Raw genomic sequence first — 13,303 nt, 5'->3', positions numbered from 1 at the left:
AGGCTTCATTTTCTGTAACCTCCTAATTTGCGACTCGACTTTCCTTTTATTTGAATCATTTATTTACCATTTTAATTCTCCATCAGGGGAAAAAATAACAATATAAAGACTCACACGGCTTGTGGACTGCTAGTGTTCAGTTTTGCTTAATGCAGTTAAGTTTCTTTCCCCCGCAGATTCAAAAGGGGAGGTGAGAGGAAAAGATATTAGCCTGCCTGGAAGGGATGTGATAGTTTGCCATCATTTCAGAAGAGGTAATCTCCCATTAAACAAGTACCGGAGCTTTTGTGGAGGCATAGGAGTCTAGCTGGAGCGTGCATAAAACCTTGTAGCTGCTGAATTCAATGGCAAGGCTTGTTTTAAATCCAGCCTGGATATTTGCTTGGAGACACTGCTGCTGAAAAAGAAGACTATTTCAGGATCTTGCTGTATTTGCCCTGCACTCTGAGTGGACTTTATTCACATAACTTTGCGTTCATCCATGGGGATGGTTTCATGTCGAGATAACCGTGAAAGGACAGTATTTTATGGGGGTTCACATCGTGTTTAAATTTTAGGGGAGGGCAATGTTCACATCGTGTCGCGGGATTCTGCAGCTAAACCTGGAGAAACATTGTCTTAAGCCGTGTCTTTAGTCTTAAGCGTGTCTTTAGTTCGCTTTAAGGTGAACTGTCTCCATCTCTGCTTTGTACTGCTTAATTCTCAGAGCCCAGCAGCCCCTGAATGAAAGGGCTTTGCCATACAAACTCTCTCTTATGGTTTTATTATTATTTAAGATCCCACGACTATCTGGGGAGTGAGTAATTCCGTGTGCTGCAGGTTTCCGGGCGAATAAAAGAAATCTTTGCCAGATATGTTTGCCTTTGTGTAGCACCAAACATACACCATCCACGACTAATTTAGTGACCTTGCCTGTTTGCATTAAGGTGACAAAAACTGCTGCTACTTATTATAGCTGCGTGGCTTTGGTATTTTCTGCTCGTTTTGCGGTTCGTCTGTGGCATATTCTGACATTATTACTATTTTTGTGGCCCTGGAAAACCTCCCCCCCTGACTCTGCTTTTCAGTGCTTCTCTCCCTCTGCATGCTCAGTCTTTCCTTTCCCTCTCCCTCCTTCCCTTTCTGCCTCTTTTTCCTTCCTCCCTCACCCCTTCTGCATATACATCTGCAGACGACCCTTCTTTTGTAAGGACTTTCTTTAAAATATCCCACTAAAGTAGGAAAGCCACGCTGCTTTTTCCCCTCCACATGTCACAGCCCACTATATTAGCAGCCCTGCAGAGTAAGTATATTTAAAAGAGGAATAGATAAAAGAATGATGAGGATATACATATATATATTATTATTTTTTTTCCTCTCGAACATAAAAATAAGCGTCACTGGAGACTGGTGATTGACAGATAAATGGGTCTCGATAAAGGCCAAAGAAGACATTCTGCTCCTGCAGGAATATTTCCCTTTAAGGGCTCACATAAAGCAGGAGACTTAAAACGGAATGAGGAATAAATTCGGGGGGGGGGGGGGGGGGGGGAGCGAGTCGATGACTTTTCGAATTTGGAAAATCCAGAGTCCCTTGGCAAACACCTCCCGTCATATTTTTCTTCTAAAGCCTTCCCTGGTTTTCGAGAGGGAAACCCTGTTTCTACCAGCAGCCCTGGGCATTCCATTTGGATTTATTTCATTATTTTAGTATTTTTTTTCCTGGAGCCCTATGGATTGAGGTGCAGGGGTTTACCCTGGCTCAGCTGAGGGGGTAAGTTTGTAGGGGCTGGGGAAGATGGGGGGGGTGTCTCCTGGCAGCATCACTTCTCCTTGCCTGCTCAGCCCTGAATCTGCCTTAATCTCTTTTCTCCTCCTGCTCGCATTTCCCATGCAACTTACTGAAGGGGGGAGAAAAAAGCCACAAGCCCAAACTCCCAGGACCAGAAGCGGTTTCTGCCGTGTCCGTCCTTGGGACTTGGCCGGGCTGTGCGGAGCGCCTGTCACTGGGGAAGGCTGCCTCACTGGAGACTCCCTGCCCACCCCCGGCAGGAGCCCTCAGCGCGTCCTCAGCCTCCACTTTGCCTCCTTCCGCCGAATTTTGACCATTTCCCTCCATGTCCTCCCAGCCCTAGAACCCCGAGGTGATGGAGAGCCCTGGAGAGCCCATAATAGCCATATTTTGAGGGGGGCTCGCTTTCTAAAAATGATAACGAGAGGTTATTTTTTGTTAGGCATCTTCTTTATCTTTTTTCCAGAGCAATCGCCTAACTCCCTTCTTCCAGACTCCAATGGGCGTGAGCTATTTACCTACCTGTCTTTCCTTACAAAGGAAAGGTTATTCTCTCAAAATGCAGGCAGGCTATCACGGAATTTTTAATGCTCCCAACTTCTTCAAGCGGTTTTGGTGCAAAAAAAAAAGGAAAAGTTTCCAGGCGTTAAGAAAAAAAAGAAAAAAAAACCCACAAAAAAATAAGAAAAAAATATCAGGACAATCATGTGCCCACCACACGTTGTTGCTTCCTCCTGATACACGCAAGCTCTCCCATCCTCAGCTCTACAGCTGAAACTCAGTCCTACGGTTTTATTTAATGAACGACACGTTTATGAACAATCAAATGATCCTCGTAAAAATTTTATTGAAGGACATAAAAACATCCACGACTACTTGCCGAATAATGCAGCCTTTCACTGCAAAAGCCCAGTCTTTCCTTCCCCCCCCCCCCTTTTTCTTTGGGGGGGGGGTGTTAATATTATTTCCCCCTCCTCTTTGCAAAGATGCTCCTCATACTGTGTCTAGATTATTTTCTCTCCTCCTGAAGACACTTATTGCTCAAAACAGGACTAGATGTGCCTGTGCCCCACAGACTTCTCAGCTGCTGAGCAGCCTGACGATGAGACAGCGCTGCAAAAGATGACAAAAGCCCCTTTTGCTTTTAGGCTAAAAGCTTCTTCCTCCCCCCCCCCCCCGCCCCAGCTCCTTTCTCCAAGTGGGGAGCCCACCTCCACCGCACTTCTCACTTCCCCCCTCTCCCCTTCCCACAGATATTCAATTTAATGTATCCATTAGAGGCTAGGAGCTGCAGAAGGAAAGGACAGAGACAAATTACGTCAAGAAATAGTTCCTGGACTACCTTCCACAATTACCTTCCACCTTCCTCAGCACCAGGGCAAAGCTTCCCCCCACCCTCCAAGCCCGTAAAGAGCATCCCCCGGCGGGGACCGGCCGAGCCTCCCTCCTCCCCATCCCCGCCCCGTTTCCAGCGCTTTTAGGAAAAGCCGGGTCGCCTTATTAAAAAAATAAATAAATAAATTTAAAAAAAAAAAAAAAGGAGAGAGGAAGAAAAAAAAAAAAAAAAAAAAAAAAAAAAAGACCTGCGGATTGATCCACGCTATATTTTTGGGTAAATACAATCACGTGAGGGCGGGCAGCCAATGGCACACTGGGAAAGGCTGAAAAAATAATTACCTGCCCTGATTGTTCTATGAGAAGATAAAAAGTACACATACAGTTCATACAATAATCTTATGAATGTAAAAGAGGGGGGAACCATGTCGGCTTCTGGCCCCATAAGCAACTACTATGTTGACTCCTTGATAAGCCACGAGAACGAAGAGCTCTTGGCCTCCAGGTTCCCCGGCTCTGCCTCCCACCCGGCTGCCGCCCGACCGTCAGGATTAGTCCCGGACTGTGCCGACTTCCCGTCCTGCAGTTTCGCCCCCAAGCCGGCCGTTTTCACCACCTCGTGGGCTCCCGTCCACTCCCAGTCCTCCGTGGGCTACCACCCCTACGCCCCGCAGGCGCCCGTGGGGGCCGAGCCCAGGTACATGCGGACTTGGCTGGAGCCCCTCGCCGGGGCCGTCTCCTTCCCGGCCTTCGCCCCCGGGGCTCGCCCCTACGGCCTCAAGCCCGACGCCTTCCCGGGGCGGCGGGCAGAGTGCGGCCCCGCCGACGGCCGCGGCTACGCGGACTACATGTACGCGGCTCCGGGGGAGCTGAGAGACAGAGCAGCGCAGACAATTCCTTCCCCGGAGTCCGAAGCCATCGCTTCCAGCAAACACAAAGAAGAAAAGCACGAATTAGACCCTAGTAAGTCGAAGTCATTCTTGTTTACGACCGGGGAGGCATTACGGCTTCCAGGACCCTACTCAATAAAATGAAATTACCTTAGAGAGCCCGACCCTAAAACTCCAGATACGCAGGAAGATCTGGGGGTTTGGGCGAGTCCGCCTAGCAGAGCCGGAGAGCGAATATCTCGACTTTGTTTTGGGCTCTTTAGTCTTTTTTTTTTCCCCCTTTTTCCCTTTTTTTTTTCCCTTTTAAAGATTTCCTTGCAAGGGGAGGGGGGCGGCTGTTGCCTTCTTTGGTCAAATATTCACCACCTTCCACCAGGGAGAATGAAAAAATAGCTAAATATATAAATATATATATATATATAAAAAAGGAGAGTGCGTGTGTGAGAGGCAGCGAGAGGGGGGTAGGCAGGAGGAGGAAGCTCTTCCCTTTCAAATATTCCCACTTTCAAAGAACAAGGAAGAGTTGTAGCTGGCTGGAAGTGAACGTCTTGATGTGGGTTTGTTTCTTTTGGGGGGGAGGGTTAAGGGCTTTCTCTGGATAAATGCAGAGGTGTCTCTTTATCTATTTTTTAAATCAATAAAAGCTCCACCGGTGCAATTATTCATAAAATGCTCTAACACGTGGGAATAAATGAAAAGGTGGGTGCCCAGGGCGAGGGTGGGGGCCGTGTGTGTGTGTGCAAGGGAGAAAGAGGAAAATTGGGAATTGTAAAGGCATAAAGTAAGTGCGTGGAGGTAGCTGAGGGCAAAAGGCAGCAAGCGCAGGACATTGGACCATACACTTGAAGAAACATCTTTTGCAGCCCAAGGGAGAGGGGGAGGGAGGGAGGGGAGTGAAAACTCAAAAAGACAAAAAGGAGGGAAAGAAAACCTAATCCAGGCATCAGGAAACCTTGAACATTGTAGGGACAGGAGTCAGGTAACTGCCACCATCACCCTCACCTCCAGCCTGCAGCGTAGGGAGCCTGGACCCCGGCTCTGCAGAGGGGACCAGCTCCGGAGTGGTGCAGCCAGGAGGTCAGCTCTGATCCTGAGATGAATAAGAACACAGAAAACCCCAAAACGCCCCCAAGCCAAGCCCTTCTCGCCAGACCCTCCCGATAGCAGCTCCGCATCCGCGGGGGATGCATAGGGGGATGATGCGGGGGCCCCAGCTCGGCCCCGCAACCGGGAGGGGACTCTCCCGGCCTAAGATGGGGGTGATTTCCGAGGGATAAAGCCGGGTGACAGCACCTTGGTGCCTCTCGCTCTCTCTCTGGCAAGAAGCTCACACCTCTATTTATGACAGGCGGGCTGGTGCCAGGCACCCTCGTGATAAAAATAAGTCGAGGAATCAGAGGGCGAAAGGGTCCCTTTGCTGGCAGGCAGATGCCTAAAACCGGCTGAGGGGAGAAAAAACCCTTTCCTCCAGGATGGGAACTGTGTTTTTTTCCCCCTGAGCAACGGGGCTGGAGCAGCAGTGGGGAAAGCCCTGTAGTCTAGGGGAAATAAAAAAGAAAAGGCAATTTCTGGGCAGCCAGTGGGACATCTCGCGTGTCATCCTTAAGATATTAAAACAACAAACTCGGCTTTCCAGGTCTGGGAAAGCTTCTAGGGGAAAGTATTGGAGAGCTGAGGTTGTAAAAAGAGTTTATGGGCCTATGAAATGGTGGGAATTTTGACTTTTTATGACTATGTTCTTAGATTACTGCTAGTAGCAGTCATGTGGATAATTATTATTTTAAACCCATTGCTACAGTTTTATTTACTGAAACTTTTATGTGAGAACAGCAGCAAAAGAAAAGGAAATGACCCCTCCAAAATAAACAGATTAAACTCTTCTGAAGGTCACTTAAAATATTTAGGTAAGATCTGCTAATTAAACAGGTTTCTTTCTCTAGATACACAGGGCGTGGAGGGGGGAGGGAAGAAAGGCCAGCTGTATACATTGATTTTTTTTTTTCCACCCCCCAAAAATATCAAAATCTTCTTTCTCAGACAATCCCGTCGCAAATTGGATTCATGCGCGCTCCACGAGGAAGAAAAGATGTCCTTACACAAAGTATCAGACCCTGGAACTGGAAAAAGAGTTTTTATTCAATATGTACCTTACACGGGACCGAAGGTACGAAGTAGCCAGAGTCCTTAATCTCACTGAACGCCAAGTCAAAATCTGGTTTCAGAACAGGCGAATGAAAATGAAGAAAATGAATAAAGAAAAAACCGATAAAGAACAGCAATAAAGTTGGCAAAGTCCAGTCAATGAGAAACGAGGGTGGAGAGAAAGAAAGAAAAAAAAAAAAAAAAAAGAAAAAAAGGAGAGAAAAAAGAAAAGAAAATAAAAAAGAGGCTGGTTTTGGGGGTTGAAATATTTCTGACTTTGAATGTGCGGATGAATGTTTTAGCGTTATAGGCAAACACAGCAAGCGTTTGGGGACACGAGTCTTTTCTAAAATGCAACTAAATAAAAGAGAGATTGGGGGGGGGTGTTTTCTCTTCCTTTCTTCTTCCTTGTTTTGTCCTCCTCAGAAAACAAACACAAGAAGTACTTGAATTTTTTTGTTGTTGCTGTTTTTAGTATTTTATTTCATAAATTAAACTTATCCAGTATTTTTATTTTTTAATTCCGCGAGCTCGTGAGTGAATATTTTGTACAAAAGAGAGGAAAAAAGAGACAAAAAAAAGAAAAAAAAAGACAAAAAAAAAAAAGACTGAAGGGATTATGGCTCGATGATGTTCTGTCATGGCGTTGAACGTTTCTGCTGTACTTATTTGTGTATTTTATTCTCGTCTCAGAACCGTTCTGTAATATTGTTATGTTCGCTATTGTAGAGCAGCTCTATGTAAATATACCTAACGTCACGGGGAAAGACAAAAAAAAAACACAACAAAGAGAGAAACAAACAAAAAAATCAGTATTTAGGTGTCTTTTTCTTTAAAGCCCTTTGCAAAGGAGCAGCCCCAGGGCTTTGCCGGTGCCGGTGTCGGTGCCGGTGCCTCGGCGGGGAGGACCCGAGCATCCCCCGCAGCCGAGAGCGGAGCTTTCTGCTTCCTTCCCCAGCCCTTTTCTATTTCAAAGTAGCATAATAAAAAGGCGCTGAGGTAAGGGTTATATGTGCCATCAATTTTGAGATTGGGATAATTAATTGTACTAATTTATGACCCCAGGCAATCGAAGGATATGTAAAAAGACTAAATATGGATGCTGGGAATAGAGGAGCTTGGCAAAGGATCCGCTCGCTGCCATCCGCTCAAGGGGGAGCTTCTGCCTTATCGATGGGGCTGCCAAAACTTGGAAGGTTGCTGGAAGTGCTGCTTCTCACAAGACAGCTCAGGAGAAGGGGAAGAAAGAAATGCTTGCGGTGGAGAATGGGGGAAAAAAAGAAGTGCCTGGGGTGGAGAAAGGCTTGTGGGGGGGGGAGAGAAAAAGCAAGAGGGTAAAGAAATAAATGTGTAGTGGCTATGCGGCAGACTGCAGATTAAAAAATGTACATATATATGTATATATATATATAAAAAAAAAGAAAAAAACAGGGGTCCGGGGCGAGGGGGGGAGAGAGACAAAGCCCCCCCCCCTTCACCCTACAAGGGCAGATTAAAAAGAAGAGGGGGGGAGAAAAGGGTTGTTGGCTGCGGAAAGGTCAACACATTCCCCCCCCTCCCTCCTCCCCGTCCTGCCAGGGCGAGATGGGTCTGGTGCTGCAGAGGCGAGAAACCGCTGCCCACAGCGCAGGGAGCAGGAATTTATCACTGGCTCCTTCTCTGGGCGCTTTCCAGGCTGCTGAATGAGAAACAAGAGGCAGGAGATTGTATAAAAAATGAGCAGCGAGGGATGTTTAATCATAAAAACTTGTTATAGGTCCCTTTCTTTAATGAAATGAGTGGAGCAGCGTTTTAATCTTTCTAATCAAAACCAGATCAGGCGAGCGAGATACGTTTGTCGCCCTCGTCCCGGTTCCTCCGAAATCAAAAAATCTGGAAGCGATTACTTGTGGTGATCTCATAAAATATTGCTCTTTAATATTTCTTGCTGAAGCGTTTGGAGGTTTCTTTCCCTTGCCCTGATTTGTGTCCTCGCTTCTAAACCGGGGTCTATTTTTTGTCACCGGAGGGGGACAGGCACACCGCGGTCTGTCCGCGGAGACATCCCTGGAGCAGGGGAAGCTCAAAAGCCCTTTTACAATCCCAGTTTTGTGCTAGGTCTGTTCGGGAAAACGTTAACGAGCGCAATGAAATGGTCAGGTTAGAAAACATTTTAGCAGAGAGGAAGATTTATGGGCCGAAGGAAAAAAGAAAAAGAAAAGGGAAGGGGGAAATCTTTCCATCTAAGTCATGTCATTTTAATTTTTTAAATTATTATTATTATTATTCCTCCCGTCTGCTTCTCTCCCTTCCTTCATCCCGCCTCAAATAAAGGATAAAACCCTGCAGGATTGGGAAGCGGCTCGCCAATGTCCTCTTCGCGAGAGGGGAGAAATCTCCCCGCTTTATCATTATTAAGTAAGAGGAAAATAAGCCCCTAAACAACAAAACAGCATCCCGATCATCCTTCGGACAGGACTTTGGAGGCAGTTTTGGACCCGTCTCTCTGGAGGGGCTTGTCAGGAACGTTTAGTGATGTTGAAAAGACATGATGTATGGAAGTTCATTTTGGCCCCCCTTTCATTCAAGCGGATCTCATTTCCAGTGCGACCACAGCCTGCTCCCTCCCCCTGACCCCCCTCTTTCCCTCCCCAGTCCCCCCCTTTCCTCCCCAGCCCCTCTTCCCCCCCCTCCCTCGACCCTCTCCCTCCCTGCCGCAGCCCTCTCCCCGGCCGGACCCCCCTTAGCGCCGGCGGGCAGCGGAGGAGATGCCCCTTTGTCTCCACCGAGCTGCTGGTTGGGGCTTTCTTTTGTTGGTGGTGGGTTGGGTTGGGTTAAAATCCTGCAGCAGTTTTAGTTCATGTGCAAGGCCCCCGGTATCCTCACACCACCCCCCCTCCGTCCCGTCCCCCGGTGAAGGGTTACACCAGTTATAAAATGCCATTTGGCCATGCTGGGAGGCTATGCTGGCGCGGCTCAGCCATTGAATTTCTCCTCCATAGGAGCCAGAAGAGAAGAGGGAAAAAAAAAAATAATCCCCAAACGCCTTTAGTGTGGCTCAAAATAAATAATAATAATTTTAAGAGAAAAAAAAAAGAAAGATCCTGCGGCTTGCACCCGGCAGCACGCCCTGTGGCCAGCCTTTCCCTGGATTAATGTATCAAAATGCTCCAATTTCGGCATTCTTTGACATATGGCGCGTGTGTGCAGACGCATACTGATACAGCTATTGTGTGCCGGCGCTTGTGACCATGCACATCTCTTTCTGCTTGGGGAGAGATGCGCTTATAGCTCTCGGAGGGAATAAAGAAAAAGTAATTAATAACATATATATATATATATATAGGGGTGAATATAAGGCTCTGGGGGTGTTTCGTGGCGGGGTGTGTGTGCGCCTGGTTTCTAATCTACCCTTTTGTAAGGCTCACAAAACCGACAGGACTCTACAGCTGTCCATAGGTACATTTCCGCAGCCAAAAAAATGCCACTTTTACAACTCTGTTTGTCTCCCTGCTATGCGGGGCTGAATAGGAGCGAACAAAACAGGACCCTAGATCTGGCTAGACGTCTGGCTTTAATTGCTTTATGGTTTAAATAAGGTGGGTGCTCTTCTCTTTGAAACCGGATTATTGGAATGTTTTGTCTACAAGCTACAAACAACAGACCCCCCTCGGACAAGGGGAGGTAAAAAAGAAAAAAAAACACAGAAAAAAAAACCAAACCCAAACCCAAAACACCCACCAAAAAAAAAAAAAAACCACCCAAAAAGGAAAATCAAACCCCAACTCGAAGCTAAAACTGATAAAAACGGAGGTTGGAGGTGGGGGATGTGACACATCTGGTGGGTTTGTTTGGTCCAGCTTGTGTGCGCTGTTAGATTTGTCATTTTTATGGGTGAGGGGGAGAAAATAGATATACAGGGAGGAAAATGGCTTTTTTAATATAAATATTACATATATATTTGGCAGGAAAAATCCTGCCCGTGCTCGGTGTTTCTATAGGGGTGACCGCTCCTGGAGCTCCCCCACACCCCCAAAACCTCCGGTAAAGGATTACGGTTTATAAGGCACCGTGGGGGCCGGTGGGTGCACCCCCTCCCCAGGCCCGCACCCGCGGCGTTGCGCCCCGGCGCGGCCACGAGATGGCGCTGTTGCCCAATGATAGCGCGGGGCTGCGCGCAGCTGGAAGCGCCCCGCGGCTCCCCCCCCCCCGCTCCGCACCCGCGGACGGGGCTCCGCGCCCGGGGATGGAAGAAGGGGACACGGAACTACCTAACACCCCCCCCTCTACGCGCACACTCCGCACTGTGCTGAACCCCATCATAAAATCGCTTCTTCTTCAATAGTATATTTTATCCGCGGGCAGCGCGGAGCAGCGCTCAGGGCTGACATCTCACGGCGCGGGGAGGGCATAAATGCATAAAAAATGCTTGCACAGAGAAATCGCCTGTTTTGAAGTGGTTGTGAGCTTTAGCGCTTTCCCCCCTCTCTTTCTTTATTTACGCACGTCACGTCTCTCTCCCAAACCTCCTCATTTTGGGGTGGGGAAGGAGGGAATGACATTTCCCAGTGAAGGTCAGGGCAAAGCGGGGGGGGGGGGGAGAAAATAAACTCGTGAGGGTACAATGAAACACCTAAAAGTACAATATAACCACCCCGATAAAGCAGCATTGGAGCGCATGCACCGGCAAGACACATCACCCCCCCCTCCATCCCCACATCTAAACACGGCCAAAACAGTAAAGACAAAGAGCAGCACTTTCCCCAGACAGTAAATGTCAAAATATTTTCCTTAAAAAGAAGCAGGCGATTGCATATATCTTATTTCATGCAATCTGGAAGGGGGTGGTGGGTCCTTTCTTTCACAGACACCGAAGGCAAATATTTATTTCTCAGCCTAAGGTAGGATTCGGAAAGATTCTCTGCACCTTTGCTGACTGCATCCAGGGATAACGATTGGAAAAATACAGCAGTTTTTCCCAATCCCAGCCCAAACTGCCCTTATCTCACAACTTTACTCGGCTATTTTTTTGCACTTCCATTTGCACGGCTGCCTTTATTGCACGGGAAGGCACTGGGATTTTAAAAATAGAAATGCTATTGATTAGAGGAGGAAAATGCTTCAGCTCGATTATTAGCTGTTAATTAAAGAGTCTCTATCCCTACTTGCTCTTTTATTGGGTTTGGGGGGATTTCCTAGGGGAAGGGTAACCTGGGGAAGGGGGCATGAGATGGGTGAGCTCTGTAAAAATGAATATGGCCATCATGCCGTCCTTGGGATTATTGGGGTATGAAGGCTGTTTCTTCACAGCAAACGCAGCTTGATTTTAAGCAGTATTTTCACAATAGGCAGTGGAAAAATCACTGTTCTGCATCGCTCATTGTCTGCTTACGGGGAGGGAAAAACACACTACAACGTTGCCTTTCCAAATGGAAAAATACACCCTCGAATCACAAAAATCTAACTGGGGACTGAGTGGCTGCTGGGTCTTTTCCTCCACTTGGGAAGGTGTCTGCAAAAAAAAAAAAGGAGGAAATAAAATACAAGTTTCAACCTCACCAAAGGTTTGAACCACTCCATGCCTCAAAAAAAAAAGCGAGAATGTGACCTTTGCTGGGCAGAAAAACACCTCAAACCAGCCTGGCGAGGGGAGCTGGGATGGTCTTTTCCTCCCTCCACACTTGAAATCGGTCAGAGTCACCCAGGTCTCTTCTGAAAACAATTAGGCTGGGTGGGTTTTCTTGGTGGAAGAACATGAGGGAAAGATTTGGAGGTCTGCAGACTTTGGAAGGAAACACGGGGGACTGTTAAGAGCACGGTGTCATTCGGGGGGTTTGATCCATTTTTGCGGCTCTTCAGAAAATAGCCATTTCCGAAGTGCGTGTGTCTCCTCCTCCCCCCCCCCGCCCCGAAAAATTAACACGAATCCTGGTGATTTGATGTGATTTTTTAATGAGCTGACTTCCTTCATGCAGTCGTAACAAAAAAAAATGAAGTGTCCGAAGTGAAAGGCTGCAGTGAGTGGTCACTTAGAGTGCAAAAAGTGGGGGCGAGGGGCACAAATGCCACTGGCAATGGGAAAAGATGGGGGGAAAAAATCACTCTGTGGGGTAGCGAAACGGTAAAAAGAAATAAAGAAGCTCGGTGGTGATATTTTACAGGCATGCACAAAAGGGAGTACATACTTTCTGTCTCACTTTGCCTCTCTTTTCGTCCAAAGTAGCTCTCTTTAAGCAATGGTCTACTTTATTCCCTTGGAAGGACGCTTCCCTGCTATTTCCAGCCGTGGATTTTCAGTGGTTGGTTTGAAAGGAAGCAAGGGGAGGAATAAATAAATAAATAAGTAAATAAATAAATAAATAAAATAACAAATAACTCCCCATAATTTTCTGCCTTTATTTCCTTTAAAGAAGGACAGCCAAGGAGCAGCCAATCAATACGGAGACGTTTCCCTCGCCCGCTCGCTCCCCGTTTTGCTTTTGTTTGCTTGTTTGAGTCCAATCTGGCAACCACCATCACCACAATAACAACAACACACGCACCCCCCTACCCAAAGGAAGCCGGATAAATAAAGGAAGAAGCTGGGCTCAGCGACTCCAGGCACACCAAATACCCCCCTCCTTCCCCTTTCTACCCCCCCCCCCCCCCAGGTGGGACCAAACCCACCCTCTCACCCCCCCCCCAACCCCCAAACCCCAACACAATGACAACAACAACAACACCAGGGGTACCCTCACCATCCTCCCTGGCTATGGGGTGACCCCATGGGAGGCGGTGCTGAGCACTACAAGAAGCTCACCCCGAATTATTGTTTGGGGGGGGGTGGAGGGTGGTGATGGGGAGGGCAAAGGGGGGCTGCTTGGGCTCCCTTTACCTGTTGAGGTTACCTAGGCTGACCTCCCAGCGCATGTATTTGCTGCCATCAGTGAAGAGGCTGCTGCTGGGAAAAAAAGAAAGGGGGGGGGGGGGTGTGCGTATGTTTGATATTAATGCGCACCTTCACCCTCCTCTAGTCATTAGGTGTGGGCCCCCACCTCTTTAGAGGGTTGTGTGGGTGTCGTCGTCCCGTCCCCGTCCCCCCCTCCTTGCGGTATACACCTCCTTTGCTTCATACATACACCATCATCACCACCACCCCCAAAGCAAAGCGCCCCAAAACGCTGTCATTTGGCTGCAGGCTGTCTCG

The 13,303-nt window shown here is 47.8% G+C and overlaps 1 protein-coding gene across 1 annotated transcript; it reads left to right on the top strand.

Moving 5' to 3' along the window:
* Window positions 1–3,451: 3,451 nt before the first annotated feature.
* HOXC9 (homeobox C9) lies at window positions 3,452–6,659 on the top strand. Its single transcript, XM_057410357.1, has 2 exons — window positions 3,452–4,069; window positions 6,034–6,659. The coding sequence occupies exons 1-2, from the start codon at window positions 3,508–3,510 to the stop codon at window positions 6,276–6,278; spliced, it is 807 nt and encodes a 268-aa protein (XP_057266340.1). The 5' UTR covers window positions 3,452–3,507; the 3' UTR covers window positions 6,279–6,659.
* The last annotated feature ends 6,644 nt before the right edge of the window (window positions 6,660–13,303 follow it).

The sequence above is a fragment of the Pezoporus wallicus genome, unplaced genomic scaffold, assembly GCF_028554395.1.
Source record: "Pezoporus wallicus isolate ANWC-B61680 ecotype Strahan unplaced genomic scaffold, APGP_CSIRO_Pwel_v1 contig_10711, whole genome shotgun sequence".
Taxonomy (NCBI): domain Eukaryota; kingdom Metazoa; phylum Chordata; class Aves; order Psittaciformes; family Psittacidae; genus Pezoporus; species Pezoporus wallicus.
This window is presented reverse-complemented; position numbering and strand designations above follow the sequence as displayed.